At 41.9% G+C, this 26,093-nt stretch overlaps 1 protein-coding gene across 3 annotated transcripts in view; it reads right to left on the bottom strand.

The window, feature by feature from the left end:
* insrr (insulin receptor related receptor) overlaps positions 1 to 15,006 on the bottom strand; it is a 51,113-nt gene extending 36,107 nt beyond the window's left edge. For all 3 annotated transcript variants that reach the window (XM_004917350.4, XM_002938994.5, XM_004917351.4), the window contains exons 1-2: positions 14,668 to 15,006; positions 5,920 to 6,468 (exon numbers count right to left, since the gene is read on the bottom strand). In XM_004917350.4, coding sequence (XP_004917407.2) covers positions 5,920 to 6,468; positions 14,668 to 14,761 — 643 coding nt within the window. In that variant the 5' untranslated portion in view covers positions 14,762 to 15,006. The remainder of the gene's footprint in view (positions 1 to 5,919; positions 6,469 to 14,667) is intronic.
* Between the last annotated feature and the right edge of the window lie 11,087 nt (positions 15,007 to 26,093).

Raw genomic sequence — 26,093 nt, 5'->3', positions numbered from 1 at the left:
TGGCCTCTAAACTCTCTACTATTTTATTAATGGACTTTCTTTTCCGTTGTACCTCAGACACCCCTCTGCCCTTCTGCTAGACAGGACTTTTCCTGTGGCATCTCTCTGGCCGGAAGCCTCCTATCACTAGCCCTGGTCCCATCACTGTAACCCTCACTGCGGTACAGCCACGGCTCTAAGCCAAACAAACTCCTGGATGGGGTTCAGGCTACCCATATTCACTGGCGTGCCTTACTTGTACACCTAGTGCTCGCTTCACTCCAGCTATCTCTATCTCATCCTACCTCTATAGAGAACTCCTGAGCCAGGTCCCTCCAGCCTATGTTCATCTGAAAGCTGAAATATCCCTGGACCCCAGCCTTGGGCGGGGGGTTCCCCCTTTTATACCCAGTTAACTCTACTACCCCTAGTAGCCAGAAACTATAATGCACCCATTAACCTATAACTCAACTTACTGCCACCTAGTGGCCTAATTACACTATAACATGTTATCTATAATGATTATTCCTAACACTTATTTAACCCTATACTGGGGAATTACCAATAATTTGGGCACCCTTACAGTCCATTCCCCCCTACAGGCTCCTAAAATGCAATATATAGAGTACTTCAGTAAGCCACAATGGGCCCTAACATTCTATTTATTTTCGAGTGCCACTTCAGCAGAGTACCAGGCTATACATGGAAAGGGGGTCCTAAGGTGAAACCCTTTCAGTAGCCTAGCTAAGGAGCCATACTGTTGGCAGGGACTTGGATTAGCGGGCGGATTTTTTAATACATGTATATATATCCCGGCCTGGGATGACTGTCCCGCTACTACTAGTTTAAAAGTGATGCATCCAGGTGTGAGCTACCATACTGTGAACTGCTAAATAGATTTACAGAATTGCTTAATATGAAACTTATCCATGCTAGGCAGATATGTACTGAAGGGTAAGTGATTAAACACTTTCATCACATCTGTAGTATTTTATGAGCATTTCACATAGATGAGCTAACAAAGAAAAAACTAATCAAAAGCTAAATAAAGCACTGTAATATCCTATTTGCTATGTAACCTTGCTCAGTAAGCTGCTGTATGTGTAAAGAGCCACTAGGGGTCGCTGTTCCCCACTGATGTTTCCCCGAAAATAAACACACGATTTGAATAAACTGAGCCCGGGATAAGCTGATGGCCCTAAATTTATACTCTTGCTTTAAGGTAGGATTGGTACCTTTTCTGGAAAAAAATATCAGCATTCCTATATTTTTCACTTATTTTCCCTATTAATAACATTGGCATCAAGCATCATTTTTACTGGCCAGGCCAGTAAAGTACCAGCCAGGTGACAAACCTACTTGAAGGTAAAGCATAGGATGGAACTTTTAGTGCCCAACACAAGGGGCCACATTTACTAAGACCTGATTTTTTTCTGGGCTTAATGGTATAAATTCGGAGTAACCACGATCATTTCTGAAGTTCTAAAATGTCACGAAAGTGCTTTTATTGTTCGTACGAAAATATCGCAATTGTGTTCCGAAAGTCACAATATTTTCGTGCTGAAAAGTTTGTTATGCCACAAAAACCTTTCTGGCTTTGGAAGCCTTCCATAGGACTCAATGATACGCCACAGATCAAACCTGGCAAAAAGATAGTCCCAAGGAAAGGGTAACTAAATCGTTTTCCACTTTGGGAAATCCCGAAATGTTGTATTCTTTGCACAAAGTACGTTTTTTTCGTGGAAATTTAACAAAAACCACGGAAAACTCGTGGAATTTTAACAAACTTTTGACATACATTCCAAAATGTTCTATAAGTTAGAAGAAAGTTAGAATACATACGAAATAATCTCAAAATTGTTTAGTAAATGGGCCCCAAGGTGTTGCTATGAGAAGCACTTTGTGCCACATGCAGCGGGCAAGGTTCATAGCTGGTTGCTGTACAGCAGTGGGTCTCAAACACTTTTAGTTCAAACTGCCTTTGGATGCTCAACCTTTGGTCATGACCTCCCACGGAAGGTCCAACTTTTGGTCAGGTTTCCCTTAGCTCATGAAATGGGTTCAGATATAAAAATATGAGTTTATCAGTTTTTCAGTCATAAATACAAGAATATCTAGGGCATCCAATACATATACCTATTACACATACATATTTCCCCAAGATCTCACCTTCTAACAGGCTTTTCAGGTGTATGTAGAAGGGTAACGAACCATTATCCCTTATTCTGGTTTTCAGGCTGAGCCCCATTTTCCACTGCTCTAAGCATCCCCCCCCCCCACCTGAGAGTGCAGCCCCACAATTTGGGAACCACTGATCTAGTGAGACCCTATGTGACTGCTTGGATCTAAGCCCACCCTCTGTTCCATACACCAATGTTCCCTGCAGACCACAAGAATAAGTACTGGGCTCAGTTCCTTCTGTTTACTTAATGACATTGTATATAGTGTAGTATCATATTTGCAGATGACACTAAACCAGCTGTGGGTATACTTGCTTAACTGCAGGCATTGCTGAATTATAACTAGCACATCCACTGATAGATAAAGGCTTTCCATGGATATAGAAGAAACTAGAGGGTAGCAATTTGTCCATATTTGGTTTCTTACAAGCGATCACTCTCATACATTGTTGACAGCACCAAGTGGCTTACCTTAAGCTTTCTTACTATTTGTACCTCAAGGAAACACCCTTTCTGCTGGTAGGATACATCCACTTCATGTAGGGTTGGCAGAGGATGCAGTATGGCAGCTTCTACATATATGGATGCTTACAGTAGAAAGTTCTCTGTATTGCAGTTTGAGTGGCCATATCTAATGCAAGTTTCTCTGGTGAGGAGGCAATTAAGCTCCATGAGCTCTAGCACTAAGGTGCGAAGGGTAAGTGAACTCCCAAGTGACCAATAACACCATGTATAGTCTCATTCTCTCATTGGCTGCACCAATGGTGGATTCAAAGGACCCATTCAATAACCCATCCTGTTATGCTACCAATCTGCTCCAATCATTACATCCCTGACAACCCCAATTCCTCTAGGCCAGGGGTCCCCAACCTTTTTCACCCAAGAGACACATTCAAATGGAAAGAGTTTTACTTCTGTTTAAAGTCTACGGCTTGGAGAGTCTTCTAGACCTCTTCCCCATAATGTATGAGTAAAACTGGCCATACAAGTAGGTGCCCCCTTCAGACCCAGTCAGCAACTTATTGGCCCGTGTATAGGACCATCATCCATATATCAATAGGGCAAATTTGAAAATCTCATCTGGCTAGGCGGCCTTGTCACATTGATGTGGTCATCTTTTCACAGGTCTCCACGGCCTCCATTATGGTAGGCAAACCTACTGTCAGCACAGGGTTTTTGATTGCTACAGCTTTCCCTGAGAAGCCCATGGAGTTAAAACAACCTGGCATACTGTGCCATTGCCTCAGGCTTTAAATAGCAACAAGAAAAGCCAATTAGTCCCTATCCACCTTCAAAATATTTCCCAGTCTGCTCTTCTGTTCTTTGCATGGAAACAGAGAAGACACACAAGCCAATAGATTTAATGAGGTGCTTTCATTAGTGCTAATTGTGTGCTTATTGCACAAACACTGTGTTTTCTGAAGGTCCAGTGGAATGAAGAGAGAAAACAGAGACGGAGAGATAAGACCTCGGTGTTTACAGTAAACACCAGAAGCACGATCGCGGCCATTTTCAGTAAACACCTAACCTGCTGCCTGGATGGATCATATTACCAGGTCCCGTCCATGCAGCAGGAAAGCAGTAACTTATTGCTGTTTAACAGTGTGAATATACGGGACATACAACAGCAACATTTACCGGTTACACCAGCCTCCGAGGCTGATAGAACACTTTCATGTCTAGTGTTTAAAAGGAATAATATCAGTGTCGGACTGAGATGCCAGGGATCCACCAGAAAACCTTGGACCGTAACCTCCTCCCTCAACCTCTTTATTCTCCTATTCTCTTTTCTCCACGTACTATACTCTATTCTAACATCTGTTAAGTCTTTGTTCCCATACAGAAATATGGAATGACCATTAAATGGCCAAATAGAAGCAAGAGGGCCCACTGACAACTGGGCCCAACAGGGGTTTTCCTGGGATCCCGGTGGGCCAGTCTGACACTGAATATCATATTAATGTAGAGTTTATTTACCTAGGATCAGGCAGTATTCTATAAGAAAAAAGTTCCTAATTACGGAAAGGCCATCTCCCATAGACTCCATTATAAGCTGATAATTCTAATGTTTACAAAAGATTCCCTTTTTCTCTGTAATAATAAAACAGTACCTGTACTTGATCCCAACTAAGATATAATTACCCCTTATTGGGGGCAGAACAGCCCTATTGGGTTATTTAATGGTTAAATGATTCCCTTTTCTCTGTAATAATAAAACAGTACCTGTACTTGATCCCAACTAAGATATAATTACCCCTTATTGGGGGCAGAACAGCCCTATTGGGTTTATTTAATGGTTAAATGATTCCCTTTTCTCTGTAATAATAAAACAGTACCTGTACTTGATCCCAACTAAGATATAATTACCCATAATTGGGGCAGAACAGCCCTATTGGGTTTATTTAATGGTTAAATGATTCCCTTTTCTCTGTAATAATAAAACAGTACCTGTACTTGATCCCAACTAAGATATAATTACCCCTTATTGGGGGCAGAACAGCCCTATTGGGTTTATTTAATGGTTAAATGATTCCCTTTTCTCTGTAATAATAAAACAGTACCTGTACTTGATCCCAACTAAGATATAATTAATCCTTATTGGGGGCAGAACAGTCCTATTGGGTTTATTTCATGGTTAAATGATTCCCTTTTCTCTGTAATAATAAAACAGTACCTGTACTTGATCCCAACTAAGATATAATTACCCCTTATTGGGGGCAGAACAGGCCTATTGGGTTTATTTAATGGTTAAATGATTCCCTTTTCTCTGTAATAATAAAACAGTACCTGTACTTGATCCCAACTAAGATATAATTACCCCTTATTGGAGGCAAAACAAGCCTATAGGGTTTAATCAATATTTGAATGATTTTTAGCAGACTTAAGTTATGGAGATCCAAATTACAGAAAGATCCCTTATCCAGAAAACCCCAGGTCTAGAGCATTCTGGATAACAGGTCCTGTACCTGTAGTATTAGGAAATATCTTATTGTGTATCCAGAACATTCCTTCTCTGGATGATTGTATTTTATGATACGCACAAATGAGTTGGATTGTACTCTAATTCTAATTGTCCTTTTCAATGAATGGATAAGGCATTGGTAGTTCTTTTAATTTCCCCATACACGGGCAGATTGTAGCTGCCGATATTGGTCCCTTGGACCGATTCGGCAGCTTATCTGCCCGTGTAGGGGCAGAAACGAGCGGGCTGGCCGACCGATATCTGGCCTGAAATTGGCCAGCTATCGGTCGGCCAGGTTAGAAAATCCAGTCGGATCGGGGACCGCATCGGCTCGTTGATGCAGTCCCCGAACCGACTGCCCCAGTGCCGCCTACATAATCAACGATCGGATTATTATTTTTTTTAACTTCAAGCTCCCCGATATCGCCCACCCGTAGGTGGGATATCGGGGGAAGATCCGCTCGCTTGGCGATCTCGCCAAGGGAGCGGATCTTACCGTGTATGGGGACCTTAAGTGTGAATTGATACAGTACCACAACTTCCTATCAAGTGTTGCGTGGCCATTTGAGTAAATGGCTAAATCAGTTTGAGAAAGCTGTCCTGTGTATGTGCAAAGCCAACTAGCACCTTAATCATTTTCAAGTTGGCACATGTATGGCCTTTTCAAGCCTGCCCCTGCCTGGGTACCTTTAGACTTTTCTGCATTATTCCTAGTAACTAGTAAGCAGGAACCCATCTGAACCACTAAAAAAATATACAAAATTATTACAAACTGCACCCACAACAAAACTTTTTTACCTTTCTGGCAGGAGGTGGATGTCCAACAGCGAGACTCCATGTTTCCATTGATAGGGGTCTTTATACAAGATTCCCCAGAGTCACGTATTCCGGGACAGACATCAGCGCATTCCTCTACAGGCTTATTTCCTACAATGTAGTTGTTCTCCACCGACTCTGACAACAGGCTCCAGTCTATGGTGGAAATGTGACACAGTTCTTGGTTGCGTTCAATGCGCACAGCCCCATTCAGGATGTTTGTGAGGCTATGGAGGCCAATGTCTCTTAGGTGGGGCATCTCAAAGATCACCAGCGAATAATGAAAGAAGAGATCTGTGCCTCGGATGATGGACAGGTTGGGGAAGAGGTCCCGAAGACTCTCCAAGCCATAGACTCGAAACAGAAGTAGGTATTCGGTGATCATGGTCAGGCGTTCGAAGCGTAGGCCACGGAAGTCTTCAGGTTTGGTGCTAAACATGAGCAGGATCTGCAGGTTTCCCTGGATGACCGTACAGTTCTCCAGCTTGCGGAACTGGGACACATCGTTGCGGATGTCCATGCTGCCACAAACTAATGGAAAGGAAGACAGAAAGGAACATGTTTAGAAGATATTTAGGTCTAATTCTTTTTTTATATTTTCATTTTTTTTTTCCAAAAAAACAAATGAAGAAAATACATGTAATAAACAGTTCTTTTTATTTGTTTTTATATACATAGCCAGGACAATTAACAGATAGGATCCAAGAGTTCTGCATCATGCAGGGAAGGTGGAAAGGAGGTGACTACACTAGGAAGAATAACCAGGGACACTATAGATAACAAAAAGATGATCCCTAACCAAAAACTAACAAGAATAAGTCTACCATGGAGGGCAATTACAGTTGAATTTGGGTTGATATTTTAGATATTCTTGGAGCCACAGCTTTATGACTGATGACACCAGAGTTTTTCTATGTCATGAGCTGGTTATGAGCTTTGGGTGGCATTGACCAAAAGTTGACCATCCAAGGGGAACTTGATTTGAAAAAGACAGCTACTGCTCTATCTGCAAGTCTCAATCTCAAAAGGACTGTACAACTCAAAGACCTTGGGCCTGCTTTTATGGCCCTCAGACCTATCAATGATTCTACTGACTTCAGCTTTACAAAACAGATTTTTTTCCCCTTTGAAGTCTAAATGAAGGAGCAACATTTCTAAGGAAGCTTTGGATCACACCAATTCTTAAAGACACGTTTCCAATCTCACTGTAGCCAAAACAATAAAAGGAGGTTCAGGACAGTGGGTAACAGAGCATGCAACAGGGACTTAGAGATCAAGGTGTCCTAAGCAGTAATGACATAGTAAGCTAATAATTAGTTAGAGCCGAGTATTACCGTAAGATGACGTTATTGAATGAATCATTATTAGTGGTGCTTGCGAAGCAAAGCATCACTATTATCTCACAGGCTTATTATTATTATTATTCTTCCGTACAAAAGTTTGGCACGGAACTTGCCCCGCACGGTTTGTCGTAGACCCATGAGTTAGGTGTCAAATCGTGCGGCCTATTCGGGAATGGGGTGCTATGTCTTTTCTAAGGGGTTGGCGGTTAATTGCCCCTGCAGGGGGCAATTAACTGGCCCAAAAATCCCATAGACTTAACATTGAGGCCAACTTTGACGGATTGTAGCGCAGAGAGGGAATTTTTTAGAAACGTGAAATTTACCACATTTTAAGAGGTTTGCAACCTGTGTCAGAAGATACCCCGCAGAAGGGTATAAGTTTTACCCCCGGGGCAAGAGAGGTCCCCAAATTTGCCCCATTGACTTATAATGGGGATTTTGGTAAATAACTAGTTCGTCGTAGACCCATGAATGAGGTGTCAAACCATTCGGCTTATTCGGGAATGGGGTGCTATGCCTTTTCTGAGGGGTGGGCAGTTAATTGCCCCAGCAGGGGGCAATTAACCACCGTTTGTTGTAGACCCATGAATGAGGTGTCAAACCGTGCGGCTTAATCGGGAATGGGGTGCTGTGACTTTTGGGAGGGGTGGGCAGTTAATTGCCCCAGCAGGGGGCAATTAACCACCGTTTGTCGTAGACCCATGAATGAGGTGTCAAACTGTGCGGCTTATTCGGGAATGGGGTGCTATGCCTTTTCTGAGGGGTGGGCAGTTAATTGCCCCAGCAGGGGGCAATTAACCACGGTTTGTCTTAGACCCATGAATGAGGTGTCAAACCATGCAGCTTATTCGGGATTGGGGTGCTATGCCTTTTCTGAGGGGTTGGAGGTTAATTGCCCCAGCAGGGGGCAATTAACCAACATTTGTCGTAGACCCATGAATGAGGTGTCAAACCGTGCGGCTTATTCGGGAATGGGGTGCTATGACTTTTGTGAGGGGTGGGCGGTTAAATGCCCCAGCAAGGGCAATTGTCACAGAGAACTGAAGAAAACATTGTAATATTGGGGCACGAGTTTTGCCACGGCAAGCACCACTCACATTTTCTTCAGGAAATGTACCTCTCTAGTTCTGTTTATTATTTACATGTATCTTGTATAAAAGGAAGTCTCGAACCCATTCAACCATCTGTTTGTATATATGGCAGGTCCTACCCACATTTCTAAATAAAGAATTACAGAGGAATGTTTTGTGAACACCATAAGCAATACTGCACTGGCTAAGGCAAACAATATGGTAGCACAAAGTAAGCGATACTCTCATATAGGCTCATACTGTACCATCATACTGTACCATCTATAGCACCTCCACCCATTTGTATATCTATTTTACACACACATATATAATAAAGTTGTGCTTCAATAAGGACCCTGTTAGATTCATATGGAAAATGTTATCAGTTGTAGAGTCAAGAGGCATGCAAACAAGAGGCAGTTACAATTACTCACCAGAGATTGGTTACAAAATTTGCCTAATAAGTATTATTTTACAGCAGTTACTCATACCCAATCTTTTCCTATTCATACAGATCTTTACAGGTTACCAGACTATTGTGCTTTCAGGTCTGTAGCTGATGGAAACTAAACATTGTTTATAGGTGTCCTCTTGGTATCATCCAAAGAAACATTCAACATGTTTTTGCCACATACATTGAGTGGAGGGGTTCTGGGTAACAGGATTTGGGCTTTTTAATCAATTAGCCATGATGGTCCCTGTCTTGAGGCTTTGCAGTTGAATTTGACCACTCTAACTGCAAACGTTCTTCTGTTCTCCAATAGAACATCCTCCTAAGCACAGTCTGAGAGCAGGAGAAATTTCTGTTTGGGGTAGAACAGTGCAGAAGGAAGCACTGATGTTTCTTATCATCCTGTTCTCTTTTCCCAACACCTCTGGCTCACATTCCTACTATTTACTTTTATTATTTTCCATGTTATTAACTAGACAACCATTGGTCCTGAATTTTACTTGGAGACACTAGGGCATTTATCAACATAGGAGATAAATTGCAAAAGAGCAGTTGGAACCAGCTTTGAAAAGGTCACTACACGTTAGAAAATGGTCGGATTGGCTGCTATGGGTAACTGCAGCAGGACAAGTTAGTCCCTATATTCATGAATCAGCCCTACTGTAAGCAAGGAATATATGTAAAGATACTAACATATGAAATGTATTGGGTTCATGTAAGGTGGCCCATTGGTCCCCACCAATATTCTTGTACTATGGATATCAGTTAGTTTAGGGATCAGCCATGCTGGAAATCTTTTCTACCAATATACCATATCTGCCAGTAAAAGGTGTAAATGGAGCCCTGGGCATGCCATGTTCGGCCCCTCATATGGTATCTGTCTGTTCATCCCATGGCCTGCTCAGTTGGATACCTATGATGTTCGGCCTGTATGGCTGCACAGTTAAAAGGCAGTGCACAGGAACAAACCCTGCATCTATACCCTGGAGAACACATAGACAACTTGTAGAAGAGTCAGAAGGTGGTTCGAGTTAAGTCTATGACTTTTGTCCCATATATCGTGTTATACTGGAAAGGTTATGCAACATGAGGGGCAAATTGAGCTTAATGTTATGTCAACCTATGGGAATTCTAAGGTCAAGAATGCAGTTTGGTCATTACTACAGAGGTGTCATTTATATTTACTATATGCTCCAAATAAGGCATCTCTACCGGCTTGTTTATATTGCTACTAACATAAGTTATTTTTGTGCCTATTTTTATCCATCTTTTAAACCAAATTTTTCATATTTACTCCCAATCAGTAACTTTACAAGCATCGACATTATCTCCAACCTTCTACAATGTATTTAGCCCCAAAACAAGACATGGACAAAGTGTCAAGATTCTTGTACTATGGAGAAATATTTACAGTAAACAAGAAAGTGTATTTGGATTGTAACCTGACGTTGAACCTCACACTGGACTAGAATTCTTAGCCTTCACCCTTATCAGAAAGGAAATTCCACACAAACCATGTCCTGGGTCTTTACATATTTACAGAACCCCTCAGAGACTTCTAATATCCTTATCATTTACAGTAGGGGTACATTATCCCCTATAATACATGAGTGATACTCAGAGTTCCCTGTATAACTCAGCCTGCAGCCTTGTGCCTTTATATGGTCTCAGAACCCCTCAGTGACTTCTAATATCCTTATTATTTACAGTAGGGGGTACATTATCCCTTATAATACATGAGTGATACTCAGAGTTCCCTGTATAACTCAGCCTGCAGCCTTGTGCCTTTATATGGTCTCAGAACCCCTCAGTGACTTCTAATATCCTTATCATTTACAGTAGGGGGTACATTATCCCTTATAATACATGAGTGATACTCAGAGTTCCCTGTATAACTCAGCCTGCAGCCTTGTGCCTTTATATGGGCACACAACCCCTCAGTGACTGCTAATATCCTTATCATTTACAGTAGGGGGTACATTATCCCTTATAATAATGAGTAATACATAAAGTATGATGCCGTGAAACATATTTCCTTTTTGTTTTTCTGTTTTTATCCTCACACCAGATCTGTTATTTTGAGTAAATATGACTAAAAATACAAGCATAAGCTAAAGTTTCTGAACCTAATTTTTAGTAAACACACACAGTGACCTGCAGAAGTATCTAGACCATTGATTGAAACCGAAACATTTTTTTTTTAAATTGGGAGAATATAAAATAAGAAACATATATAAAGAGAAAGCTGATGCTGGCATAAGCACAGTACTCCCCACACTTTAACAGAAAGAAGAAGCCCTATTATTCCCTAAGGTTGCTGTTCTCTTTAGGGCTCAAGTCTTGACATGAGAGCCTTATGCTCCAGGCTTCCACCATAGCCATCCATGGTACATGGTGAAGACCAAAAAGTCTACATAAAATATGGACAGAAACGGGTTACTCTATCCCTGAGCCAATTGGGAAATGTCCCCCTTTACAGACTGGGGACTTCCAGAGCAGTAGGGGAGTTTGGATCCCCCAAATGGAAAGTTCAAGCTGCAAAAGATCAGCAGGACAATGAGCCCAAACATAGGGCCAAAATAACAATGAAAGAACTTTATGAGCTGATTGTTCTGTCAGGGCTCCAAACAAGCAGATCTTAAACCAATTTGGCCACCAACACGCTGGACCAAATTAAGATGATCTGATCGTTCAGCTCCTGGGCAATCAATTAAATCATATAAAGGACCTCAACACCCATAAAGCAATAACATTACCCTTTCCCTCATTTAGTCATCCCTGTGACTCTCCTCTTGGGTGCATTTAGGTTCTTCTCTGCCTCTGGTAAAGGTTAATTCCATAAGGCTAAAGGCACAAATCCACTTTCAATAAACTTTATCTTTCAGAGGACAGAAGAAACAGAGCAATAAAGCCTCACTGATGTGGAACATACCATGGTGTTGGGGGTGGATAACAGGTGGTTCACCTTCTGTCTAACTTTTAGTATATTCTTTACCTGACAACTTTGTAATTGGTCTTCATTTTTTATATTTTATAGTTTCTGAATTATTTTCTCTCTTCTACTGACTCTTTTCCAGCTTTCAGCTGGGGGTCACTGATCCCGGCAGCCAAAAAACTATTGGTGTGCGAGGCTACAATTTTATTGTTATTGTTACTTTTAATTATTGATCTTTCTATTTTGGCCCTCCTCTATTTATATTCATGTCTCTCTTTAATACCACTGCCTGGTTGCTAGGTTAAACTGGACCCTAGCAACCAGATAGGTGCTGCAATTGCAAACTTTAGAACTGCTGAGAAAGGTAAATCATTAAAAAACCACAAATAATAAAAAATGAAGATGAATTGCAAATCATCTTAGTATAGCACTCTACATTATACTAAAAGTTATTTTAAGATGAAATACCCCATTAACTAAAGCTCATAGTTTCTCTTTTGGGTTGAAGACACACTGAGCTACTAGAAGCAGCTACTTTTTCACGGCTACTAAACACCAGAAAATCCCGTGCCATAGACAATACTGAGAATTGCCTCTTCTAAAACACATGTAGAGACAATTATCAGTAAATGATCAGCATTGTCTATTTTAGTAGCCACAACAAGTAGCTGCTACTAGTAGCTCCGTGTGTCTTCACCCTTAACAGGCATTGCACTTCAAGTATGTGTTATCCCTTCCTGATGCAGCAGAATCAGGTTTCCTTCTGTTAATTGCCTGGCTTCTGCTACACAGTTTCAGGAGTCAGAACCAGCAGTGCAAAGAAATCTAAACAGCATCATAAACATATAACAAAGGAAAATGATCTTAGAATCTTTATGATGGAAGCTAAAACAACCCAAGGCCATCCCTGATGTTGGAGACACCTATGGACACAACAGGCTCCCCCCACACCAACGCCTGCGACACGTATAAAGGCCTGCGTTTATTTCTACTAAAGGCGAAAAGTGTTTTTCACTTGCACAAGCAACTTCTATATTTAGAATTGTAAGTGTAAGTACACACATTAGCAGTGTCCTTATGTCTGCTCATGTCCACATCGCCAGGCCGGGCAATCTCTATGCAAAGCGCTGACCGGGTCAAATTTGGCTGGGCTGCAACCCCCAGCGGCCCATAGCTTAAATTCCAACATCAGGAGACTCAGTCTGTAACAGAGCTTTATGTTAACTACAGCTAGGAGCCGGTCAGCCAGAAGAGCAGAGTAGCACTCATGTATTATAAGGGATAATGTACCCCCTACTGTAAATGATAAGGATATTAGCAGTCACTGAGGGGTTCTGTGCCCATATAAAGGCACAAGGCTGCAGGCTGAGTTATACAGGGAACTCTGAGTATCACTCATGTATTATAAGGGATAATGTACCCCCTACTGTAAATGATAAGGATATTAGAAGTCACTGAGGGGTCCTGTGACCATATAAAGGCACAAGGCTGCAGGCTGAGTTATACAGGGAACTCTGAGTATCACTCATGTATTATAAGGGATAATGTACCCCCTCCTGTAAATGATAAGGATATTAGCAGTCACTGAGGGGTTCTGTGCCCATATAAAGGCACAAGGCTGCAGGCTGAGTTATACAGGGAACTCTGAGTATCACTCATGTATTATAAGGGATAATGTACCCCCTACTGTAAATGATAAGGATATTAGCAGTCACTGAGGGGTTCTGTGCCCATATAAAGGCACAAGGCTGCAGGCTGAGTTATACAGGGAACTCTGAGTATCACTCATGTATTATAAGGGATAATGTACCCCCTACTGTAAATGATAAGGATATTAGCAGTCACTGAGGGGTTCTGTGCCCCCCATATAAAGGCACAAGGTTGCAGGCTGAGTTATACAGGGAACTCTGAGTATCACTCATGTATTATAAGGGATAATGTACCCCCTACTGTAAATGATAAGGATATTAGCAGTCACTGAGGGGTCCTGTGACCATATAAAGGCACAAGGCTGCAGGCTGAGTTATACAGGGAACTCTGAGTATCACTCATGTATTATAAGGGATAATGTACCCCCTACTGTAAATGATAAGGATATTAGCAGTCACTGAGGGGTCCTGTGACCATATAAAGGCACAAGGCAGAGTTATACAGGTCTGGTAGCTCCTAATATTTTTATATTTTAAAATCAAAAGCAAATTATTTCTTATCCTACACATTTAATGAATCATGTAACTTCATTAAGCATTGATATTTAACCTGACAAAGAGAAATATTCTTTTTATCTTCCTTCAAAAGCAAAACATGTACCTTTTTATATTTCTCCCCATTATAAATACAAAAAAAAAGACAAAATCCTATTAGATCAGTGCCCTCAGTATGTAAGCTGGTACTGTATATAGCAGCGCAAGTGTACACAGTACCTGCCAAGGCATAAACACAAACAGCAGCACAGTTTCTATACATCAAAGATTTGAGAATTAAATGTAAGGGTTCAGAATTTCAGGACATAGATTGCAATGAGGTTCCTGTTCTGAAGAGCTTACGATCTCTAGATCACTGGCAATTCTATATTTTTGAATACCAGTTTCCATTTAGATAAAGGGCAACTAAGCCTCTCATTTCAATACTATTCCTTTACACTGTAGCAAGAATCAGGTTCTTGAAAGTTATAAATATTACCCAGAATTCTCTTTGTGGTTCCCCTGTACAGATGCTTTCTCTTTGGTTAATTAAGGTGTAATTAAGGCACCTAGCAGGCAGGGATAACCCCCCCTAGTGTAGCAGCTAAAGGGGCGAGGGTTCCATTCTGATTTGCCATGGGCAAGTCTAAGGAGGTTCTAGGAGACTGAACTGTCGCAGGGGCCCCCCGAGGACCAGCACTGGAATCAACTATATAAAATCTAATAGAAACAATAAAGTCAGACTTACAATGCGTTGCGTCTCCGTTAGTGTTAAATACAAGCAAGATGAGCAGCACTCCCTTTAAGCAAGAGGGGACCAGGAGGGAACCTTGTCTGTCCATGATAAGAAGATGCCAACATTAAAAAAAAAATCCTCAGAATATACAAATATTCTTATAAAAAAGGTACCAATTCAGGGCTTTATGAGCACGACTGGTAACGATAAAAGGGGGCCTGTAGATCTGGGGTACATTCTTTATGGCACAAGTGTAGGCTAAAGGCAGAGGCTTCAGTGCATTACAGGCAGCAGCACGTCCCTGCCTTGCAGTGTTAATGAATAGCAGTCAGGGCTGGGGGAAGCTTTCTGAGCACCTGTGGGAAGGGGGAGGGGCTTAGCTAACCTAGGGCCCCATCTGAGACAGCAGGTGTATTGCAAGCATGCCAGGCAAGACACGCCCTCTGCATTTCTGATTGGCTGGGAGATTGGATGGGAGCCAGCCCCACGGCTTTCGGTAACAAGCCCATGCTGCTGTGCAATGCCAGCTCTGGCTATGATCAGGGTATGAGGCAGCTACAAACTTGGTGCCATTGTTAGTTGACCCTAAATTAGTGGAATTCAATTAGAGGCCCCACATGGCATTATATCTGTACATTCCTTTAATGAACTGACAGTGTGGAATTGTGAATGGGGGCTTTTTAAATCTCCTTAAATCTATGTGGGCACAATATGGTCACAAAACCCCTTAGTGACTGCTAATATCCTTATAATTTACAGTAGGGGGTACATTATCCCTTATAATACATGAGTGATACTCAGAGTTCCCTGTATAACTCAGCCTGCAGCCTTGTGCCTTTATATGGGCACAGAACCCCTCAGTGACTGCTAATATCCTTATCATTTACAGTAGGGGGTACATTATCCCTTATAATACATGAGTGATACTCAGAGTTCCCTGTATAACTCAGCCTGCAGCCTTGTGCCTTTATATGGGCACAGAACCCCTCAGTGACTGCTAATATCCTTATCATTTACAGTAGGGGGTACATTATCCTTATAATACATGAGTGATACTCAGAGTTCCCTGTATAACTCAGCCTGCAGCCTTGTGCCTTTATATGGGCACAGAACCCCTCAGTGACTGCTAATATCCTTATCATTTACAGTAGGGGGTACATTATCCCTTATAATACATGAGTGATACTCAGAGTTCCCTGTATAACTCAGCCTGCAGCCTTGTGCCTTTATATGGGCACAGAACCCCTCAGTGACTGCTAATATCCTTATCATTTACAGTAGGGGGTACATTATCCCTTATAATACATGAGTGATACTCAGAGTTCCCTGTATAACTCAGCCTGCAGCCTTGTGCCTTTATATGGGCACAGAACCCCTCAGTGACTGCTAATATCCTTATCATTTACAGTCGGGGGTGCATTATCCCTTATGATACATGAGTGATACTCAGAATGGCTCTGTATAATTATGTTGAGTATCACAGTACTGTGAGTGACCCTGCCGCTCTGTATAAAGATGGCGAGTATCACAGTCAGGGTCAGACTGGGGGGTACAGAGCCCACCGGGGCTCCCGCCCCAGGGGCCCTGCAGGTGCCCCCGCCGGCCATGTCCCCTAACCCCCCCCCACTGCAGGGGCCCCCCTAACCCTTCGCAGGGTCCTCCACCGATGTCGTCCCCTGAGCGTGTGTACATTTAATGCGTCAGGGGAGGAATGGTCGGGCAGGGGAAGTGCCGGCAAGGGTCTTGGCTGGGCAGCCGGGGCCCAGTCCGACCCTGATCACAGAGTGCCTATGCTGCCCTGTATTATTTAGTACTTCCCCAGGCAGAGCTGTATTTGGCAGGGGGGCAGGTGTAGAAGGCAGGCACGTGCCTCTTGGGACGGGGAGGCAATTGGCCGAGTGCCAGGACACTGCTGGCTTTGTAACATTTTTTCCGCACAGCCTTGTTTTGGGTATTCCAAGCCTAAATATTTACCCTCTAAACTCTGACTGTAACGCATTTTTCAGGGCATGTCAAGCACCCAGCTTGTTTGTAAAATAACACATTAGGGAGACACCCTCGGGGCAGAACAACAGCCTGTATATACATACATTTCTACTTCCTCTGGAGGAGCGAGAAGCCAGGCAGGAATTGACTGAGGAAAATGTCTGCCTCAATCACTTTTCCAGTGAAAGCGCCTATAAGTTAATAAGGGATGGGCAAGATGGTCCAGTTCTGAATGGTGGTTTTGTACTCTGACATTTTAGTTTGACCATGGCATTATGGTTACATTTAGTTAAAGAGGTGGTTCACTGTCAGGTTAACTTTTAGTATGTTACAGGATGGCCTATTCTTTACAGCTTTTCAATTGGTCTTCATTTTTTATGTGTTATAGTTTTTGAATTATTTACCTTTCGTTTTTGACTCTTTCTAGCTTCTAAATGGGGGTCACTGAAACCAACAGACAAACAACTATTCGTCTGCGAGGCTACAATTTTATCTTTATTGTTACTTGTTATTACTTTACATTCTATTTTTGGCCCTACTCTATTCATATTCCTTCCTGTCTTTCAAACTACTGTCTGGTTGCTAGGTTAAATTGGATCCTAGTAACCACATAGCTGCTGAAATTCCAAAGTGGTGAGCTGCTGACAAAATTCAAAATAATAAAAAAAGCGCAAATAATAAAAAATGGAGACCAATTGTAAATTGTCTCAAAATAGCACTCTCTATATCATACTAAAAGTTAATTTTAATGTGGACTACCCTTTTCAAGAAAAACTATACTCCTTAATAATGTAGGTCTCTATAAATATATATCTCGTCAAACAGCCCATATGTAAAGACCCTGCATGTAACTATTCAATTTTTCATAAAAATATACTTTTTTCATTAGTATGTGCCATTGGGTAGTGATAAATAGAAACAAGCCAAAGGGAACGTATACATGCTAGGCCCCATCAGCCAATGAACGGGCAGAGTTCTGCCTTTTGCTCCCACACGACTTTCTGTTACAGTTAGAGCTGCATTATTTCTGGTCATGTGATCTCTGAGGGAACACACAGCCCATCACAAAATGGTGGCTTAAGGGAAAAGATGTAAAAGGGCAATATTTACTGATATATATATATGGTATGAGTCTTTAATAGGCCACTTAATATGATATAAACCATCTATTGGTTTAGTATTCATTCTGGGGGTATAGTTTTCCAAGAGAAAGTACGAAATGAAAAGAAAGCAGAGACATACACTTTCCTCCAGTTTTTTTTCCCAGAATTCTTATTTTTCCCAGCATGGCACCATATTTGCAGGATATAAGCGCCATATCAGTGCAATTTGCCTGCAATGTGTAGGTGGAGGGGGGAGAAAAGCAGTAGGGCAGGTTTAGGTGTATGGATGCAGAAGGGGGAAATAGTTTTGAAAGGCAGTATTTACTGTAAACAGAGCTGGATATGGACCTTCTCCTTGTCTTTGCCTGGCAGGGCTGGAGAGCCAAGGCATGTCACTTACCGTGGAGAGACATGTTCCTGCAAGGAGACATCTGGGATTACATCAGGGAAGGGATAGTCCATCTCTGGCTCTCTAGGAATTTTGGGAGCTGCAGTTTAACAAGCAATTGGAAGGTCTCATCCCACTGGGCTCCAAGGGACTCAGATCTTCAAGAATCTCTGTTGGCTTTCTCACAGCCAACCAGGGGAGAATATAGAGGTAAAATCTCCCAGAATCCTGCAGGGGATACTCTGGTTCATTGCCTGGGTTTCATAATGCAGATATTTATTACCTTGGAGTCTTATCTGTCAGCATATGTTTGTTCAGCAGGTAAAAGCACAGCCAGCAAGAACATAACATGGGACACTTACCATAGAAACCATGCCATTGTGGTCATTTATTAAATTGCACAGTTGCACATACCCCCTCAATGACTGATGCAAACTCGGGGCAATATAAGAGCCCTCGCCTATGTAGAAAATACGACCCTGGCTGGAATCAAACTCCGGACCCCAGCATTATTGCAGCAACATATAATAGTAGGGATGCACCAAATCCTGGATGTGGTTTAGGATTCAGGCAAATCCAAGTCTATTTCTGAATCCAAACCCTTAAAATGTTGTGACTTTTGGTTGCGTTTTTTTTTAACCCTTCCTTACCCTTACCATTTATTATGGTGAGGAAGGGCATATGCGAATAAGGGTTCCGATTTGGTTCGGGATTCAGCCAAATCATTCATGAAAGGTTCAATATTCAGCAGTGGCTGACTTGGCATACACGTATAAGGCAAAACCGACCAAACTGCTGGACCAAATCAGAACACACATATATACAGTATATATTGCTTTCTGTATATACTCAGTACAAATCTATTGGCACGTGGCGCAAGTGTAAAGGGAAGCTAAAGGAGTGCTCTGTGGGTGGCTTGGAGGGAGACACAATTAGGAATAAATACATGATTATATTCCTCCCATCATAATTATTTTATAATCCAAAACATCCTCACAATATAACAACATAAAACACTGTAATGTTAATAGGTGCTTTAATGTGCCCTTTAATGCCTTATACTAGGTGGAAAACTCAACCTGTTGTTGTTTCACCTTTGTTTTTCTCTAACATTTAGTAAGATTTATTATAAATAAATGCGCCCAACAGTCACTCTCGCATCGCTGATCAGCAACTTCCTTATCGGTCACCTGGAGGCACCTCTGCGTCGTAAATCAGTCAGGCACGGCAAAAGGAAATATCACATGCCTGGCTTGAAAGGAAAGTATAACGGAATTATAAGCAAAATTTACATTCCTTTTATTGTCAGCATGTGACCCTGACAATGGCTGTACACACAGAGATATTGGCTGATAGAGAGATAGATAGATGATAGATAGCTGATGATGATAGATAGATAGATAGATAGATAGATAGATAGATAGATAGATAGATAGATAGATAGAAGAAAATAGTAACAGCAATGTAACTAGAACCTCCTGGGCCCTGGTGCAGGGTGTTCGGCCGGGCACCCCACTCCATCATGAATGCATGTTTTCTCTCTTCCGGAAGATGAGGCCATTAGGGGGCATGGGCCCAGGTGTAATTGCACCCCCTGTAGTAACACCCCTGAATAGTAATAAGTGGCAGGCATTGAGAGAAAGAGGGAATAGGAAGAGAGTGGAAGAGAGACATTATGGCTGTTCCAATATAATATGTTAAATTTAGCCACTAGTGGTCTCACTGTGGAGATAAACTCTGGAGTATTCAAGCAGAAGGAATTGTGGGATAGAAGGAGAGGAGATGGGGCATAGAAAGGAAAGGGAATTTAAGGATAGAATGGCAGTGGGTTGGAGGATAAAACAGAAAAGAAGTTAAAAGAGTTGGAGTATAGAAGGTACAGGAATTAATGGATACAATTTGATGGGACAGGAGGATAGAAGAAGGAAGCTTTGGCAATATAAAATGGCATGGGGAGAGAGCAACAAAGAGATGTGAATAGCGGAGAAAGCAGAATGGTTTGGGGCTGAGGGGAAGAAGAGCAGGAACATCAGGACAAAACGAGAATGTAAAAATAGAGTGATGCTAGAAGTGGGGTATAGGGACTGATGGGAAGAGACTGAAGATTGAAGGGAAGAGTCTAGAGCAGGGGTGTCAAACTCAATCACATAAGGGGGCCGAAATCTAAAACACAGGCTAAGCTATTACTGTACAGTCAGGCACAGTCACTGCAGTCAGGCGACTGATGCTGCACAGTCAGGCACAGTCACCAGGGGCCACATAAACAGCCAGAAGGGCCGTATTTGGCCCACATGTGGTCTAGTGGATAGAAGGACAAAGGTTTGGAGTAAAATGGAGAAGGATCATGAAGGATAGAATGGTGAGATGTTATAAATGGCGAAAGGGTTAGGGAAAAGAGTTGGAGAAGGGGGGATTGGATAAAGGAAGGGGATTTTGAGGCCAGAGGTCAATAGAATATAATGGAGCAGTAACAGAGGGCAGAAGGAAAAGTGACCAAGAAAAAAGGAAAAATAAGGATGGAAAATAGAATGGCAGAGGATGAGGGGGACTGGGGGATAAAAAAAAGCAGAGAAGGGCAAAGCAGAAATGGAAGGGTTAGGGAAAATATCAAAAGTAGCTGGAGGAATGAAGGGGAAGGCCCAGACTGGCAATATGTGGGTTCTGGGAAATGGTATGGTGCCATAGACAGTCACTATTTATTGGGCCTGTGGGGGGCTGTTTGGACCTCTGTGTACTTCAAATGCCAGGGCCTATTTTGACTCCCAGTCTGGGCCTGGGAAGGGGTTAGGGGAAAGGCTTAGGAAAGGGTCTGGTCGATAGAAGAGGCTGAACTATTAAAAAGATGATTCTGAACAATAAAAGAGCCAGGAGATTGGAGAGTAGGAGGGGATAGGGAGCCTAACAGGTGCAGGGTTTGAGTGATAAAGGGTGGCTGCTTACTGGCAGATACAGAGGCACTGTCCGAGTGAATAAAAAGGGAATAGCCTGGAACATAGTATATATATATATCCATGTACTAAGGGGTTAAACTGTACCAGAACAATTACCCAAAGCAACCAACCCATGATAAAAATCAGGGGCACCTCTTATAAAAGCAAGTTGCCTGGCTGCATTAAAGGGGAACTCCACCCAAACACAACTTAAGCTTTATGAAAAGTAAACCTAATTTTAAGCAACTTTGCAATATCCATCAGTTAAAGAATATGCAGCCTTTTCATAATTTTTCATGTAATAATATGGTTTGGAACAGTTCCCTAAGCCCCGCTTGGGGTTTTATCTGACGGGCGTTAGGACCTTGTGGCTCTCTGAGCAATGGAAAGGCTCGCTTGGAACCAGAACCGTCTGTGTTTGTTGTTACATGATTATCAAGTCGTTTATCTGGACTTGGGCTGATGTCTGACACGTGATATAAACGCACAAAGTAAATAATAACGCTCTCTGCACTGCTCCAGTTACATATTAGGGCTGATGGGTTTTGGCTTAAGCCCATCACTGAGGTCCAACTTTACTGTCAGGGTCCCCCTTGCCTCATATCAAGCTTAGAGATTCGAGAAACCATTGTTGTATCAGCCATTCCGTCACAGCGTCAAGTATCTATAACTGCAAAGAGGTGATAGGCTGAAATTCTTCCCCCCCACCCCCAGTCTAACCAATTTCACCCCAAAACTAACCAAATACGAACTCAAAAGCAACATAAGCTGAATTGGGTCTTCACATTAGGTTCATTTATATCTCACTGCCTCCCTCTAATGTTCTGCTTCAGTCACTGCAGGAACTGCAGCAACGGATAAGGATACTGATATTAAAAAGAACAGAATGTTTACTTCCTAACATCCTAATAACAATATCAGTGCATAATTAAATGGCAATAAAAAATATATACAGGCATGGAAAGTACAGGTATTGGACCCCTTATCCGTAAACCCATTAGAACGTTCCGAATTACGGAAAAGCCCTCTCCCATAGACTCTGTTTTAATCAAATAATTCACATTTTTAAAAATCATTTCCTGTTTCTCTGTAATAATAAACCAGTACCTGTACTTGATCCCAACTAAGATATAATTACCCCTTATTGGGGCAGAACAGTCCTATTGGGTTTATTTAATGGTTAAATGATTCCCTTTTCTCTGTAATAATAAAACAGTACATGTACTTGATCCCAACTAAGATATAATTACCCCTTATTGGGGGCAGAACAGCCCTATTGGGTTTATTTAATGGTTAAATGATTCCCTTTTCTCTGTAATAATAAAACAGTACCTGTACTTGATCCCAACTAAGATATAATTATCCATTATTGGGGGCAGAACAGCCCTATTGGGTTTATTTAAAGGTTAAATGATTCCCTTTTCTCTGTAATAATAACACAGTACCTGTACTTGATCCCAACTAAGATATAATTACCCCTTATTGGGGCAGAACAGCCCTATTGGGTTTATTTCATGGTTAAATGATTCCCTTTTCTCTGTAATAATAACACAGTACCTGTACTTGATCCCAACTAAGATATAATTACCCCTTATTGGGGCAGAACAGCCCTATTGGGTTTATTTAATGGTTAAATGATTCCCTTTTCTCTGTAATAATAAAACAGTACCTGTACTTGATCCCAACTAAGATATAATTACCCCTTATTGGGGGCAGAACAGCCCTATTGGGTTTATTTCATGGTTAAATGATTCCCTTTTCTCTGTAATAATAAAACAGTACCTGTACTTGATCCCAACTAAGATATAATTAATCCTTATTGGAGGGAAGGTAGTGGATTTGAATTACGGAACTACCCCTTATCCGGAAAACCCCAGGTCCCGAGCATTAGAGGTGCATAGAGACCCCTAATAGCCAATCACAGCCCTTATTTGGCTCCTCCATGAACTTTTATGGTGCCCGTGTTGCTCTCTAAGTCTTTTTACATGTGACTGTGGCTCCCGAGTAAGAAAGGTTGGGGATCCCTGGGTTAAGGGATTCATTTGCCTTTCTCCCAACATAAACCCACCGAAATATAAGGAAATCCCAGCTAAAGGCCAGACAGCAGGTACTAATTCTTATTACGAATGTGGGTGCTTGTCTCAGAGTGGCGTTTTGGAACGCAGATCACCATGTTTTTAACCCAAAATATAGTTTTTCCCCAGTTAAATTGGGAATGCACCAATATGGACACAAAAGGCTTAGGGGCACATTTACCAAGCAATTTTTTTAAAAAATGACGATTTTTTTTCCCTCAATTTTTCCTAAATTGTTTCTTGAAAAAGTTTTTTGGAGGTTTTCCCCCAAAAATTCGATTTTTTTTTCAAATAACTCCAATAGTTTGTGATTTAGTAATTATTAGTTAACTTTTTTTTGGCAAAAAAAAATCAGCAGGTTTGATCTGTTCATTGAGTCCTATGGAGGCTTAGAATAGTAGGGGAATAGAACAGTCAGTGACAGCCTGCCCTTGACACATATTCAATTTTCATTATTTTCTGTTTCACCCGGTTTCAAGGGGAAGTTAAGCCCATCATTGTTTTCGATTTCATCCAGTTTCAAGTGAAACTTAAACACATTATTGTTTTAGGGCCAATAGTCCTTTTTCCAACGTATTTATGGGCTCATGTTGGCTGCAATGTGACAATAAGTACCCAACATAACATCCGTTTCGGTCAAACCATTGACTGTGTTTCTGTGCATGCAATTTCTGATGTATTAGTGTTGGAATAGTGGCACTTCTGTTGGGCAGCATTGGCCACATTATCCTCTCATTCACTTGGCGCAAGGCAGTGGTGGCCATTGGTGAAACGTGATTTCCCTGTGTCAATACCTGTACTTACATGGACATCACATCGGAGTATGCTAAATGGGTGCACTGGTGCTGACTCCCTGCAGGTTGCTAAGGAGCAAGTATGGGTGCAAATACCTTTCTGAGTGTGCTGCACCCAGCTATTGGTTCCTGCATCATAAATGAGCCTTCTCATGTGTGAAGTTAGCTTTCCCTTTAAAATAAGACTATATCTGCTACATCTAATACGGAAACACAGAGAATGAGTAATGACATAGGTTCTGCTCCGACAAACCATTAGAAAACAAAGAGATGGAGATATGACGTGGGTTCTGCTACGACACCATCATGTGTTTAAATCTTCCTCTCGGTCAGGTGACAGCTTTTTGTTTGGAACCACCCTTGTTTCTTTACCGTATAAATATTTCTATAAACAATTATACAATAAATCTAAAATCTCGCCAAAAGCAGCCGCTCTCTAATCTCTAATGTAAATGGAAAAAGTGCCCCAGTGGGACCTGCACCCCCCCCCCCCCAGTCCAACCCTGATGGTTTCCAAACCCATTATTTTACATTAATTTTTGTTCAGGTTTACTTATCCTTTTAATGTAATTACACAAGTATGGATAAAGCCCCAACCTACTCCTCTTGGATAATAAACAATAAGAACATTATTCATTTATTTAAAGACATATAATTAGGAAGATCACGCAGCAAATTCTCTTTGCAACAGTCTTCATTATCTGCCATAGGTATGTCCTTTTCTCTTCCCTTGGAAACTGCTGGGTGGGCACAGGAATTCCTTTATCTTCTCATTGGATATTAAAGTCATGTGACCTGTGACTAATAGGCAAATTACTTCAGGGCCCATGGAAAGATTAGTCGTCCACGGTTAAATGTTCTAATGCAAATTCTTTCAGTGTAGCGCCCCAAAGAATTTGCACCACTGCAGTTCTAAAATTGCCCAGTAGGTGGCAGGGGACCCCATTATAAAAGGGAAAGCCCACATGTGCTAGAGGTCTTTCCTGGGACCTCACCGGGAGGTGGTTGTAGGTCTGTGTAATAGCGAGTAGTCACTTTAGAAGTGTAAGTTAGGTTTAGGGGAAGTTAGTCGCGCAGTTGATTGCCCCACCGAGGAGATCAGAAGGGTTAGTACCCTGCAGTAATTAAATTGCCAGAGTAGGGATGGAAGTGGGTGAGCTCCAGGGCAGGTAGTTTGCCAGGGAACAAGACCCCCCCCCCCCGCTGAATTGCCTGCATTGGGAATAAAGCCATCTTATGGACGTGTGTGACCTCCAGGGAGGTGTCTTATTCGATACTGGAGGTTGGATCTGGCCATTATTATCCAATCATTTTGCAATCATTTTTTTCAGGTTTACTTATCCTTTTAATGTACTTACACAAGTATGAATAAAGCCCCAACCTACTCCTCTTGGATAATAAACAATAAGAAGATTATTTATTTATTTATTTATTTAAAGTCTTCATTATCTGCCATAGGTATGTCCTTTTCTCTTCCCTTGGAAACTGCTGGGTGGGCACAGGAATTCCTTTATCTTCTGATTGGATATTAAAGTCATGTGACCTGTGACTAATAGTCAAATTGCTTCAGGGCCCATGGAGAGATTAGTCATCCACGGTTCTAAAATTGCCCAGTAGGTGGCAGGGGACCCCATTATAAAAGGGAAAGCCCACAGGTGCTAGAGGTCTTTCGTGGGACCTCACCGGGAGGTGGTTGTAGGTCTGTCTAATAGCGAGTAGTCACTTTAGAAGTGTAAGTTAGGTTTAGGGGAAGTTAGTCGGGCAGTTGATTGCCCCACTGAGGAGATCAGAAGGGTTAGTATCCTGCAGTAATTAAATTGCCTGAGTAGGGATGCAAGTGGGTGAGTCAGGGGCAGGTAGTTTGCCAGGGAGCAAGACCCCCCCGCTGAATTGCCTGCACTGGGGATAAAGCAACCTAAGGGCGTGTGTGACCTCCAGGAGGTGTCTTATTTGATACTGGAGGTTGGATCTGGCCATTCTTATCCAATCAGTGTGTCATATTATTGATATTGGTAGGACAGCAGCTGCTTGGAAGTTACTAAAGAAGTTTATATGGTTCTCATAAAACATCCAATGGTCCTGGTCATTTACTCAAAGTGCAAGACTCCAACCGCCCAGAAGGTTCCCTCCCAGATGGCAAAGTTAAAGGTAACAGGGTGGGG

The sequence above is a fragment of the Xenopus tropicalis genome, chromosome 8 (assembly GCF_000004195.4).
Source record: "Xenopus tropicalis strain Nigerian chromosome 8, UCB_Xtro_10.0, whole genome shotgun sequence".
Classification (NCBI taxonomy): domain Eukaryota; kingdom Metazoa; phylum Chordata; class Amphibia; order Anura; family Pipidae; genus Xenopus; species Xenopus tropicalis.
This window is presented reverse-complemented; position numbering and strand designations above follow the sequence as displayed.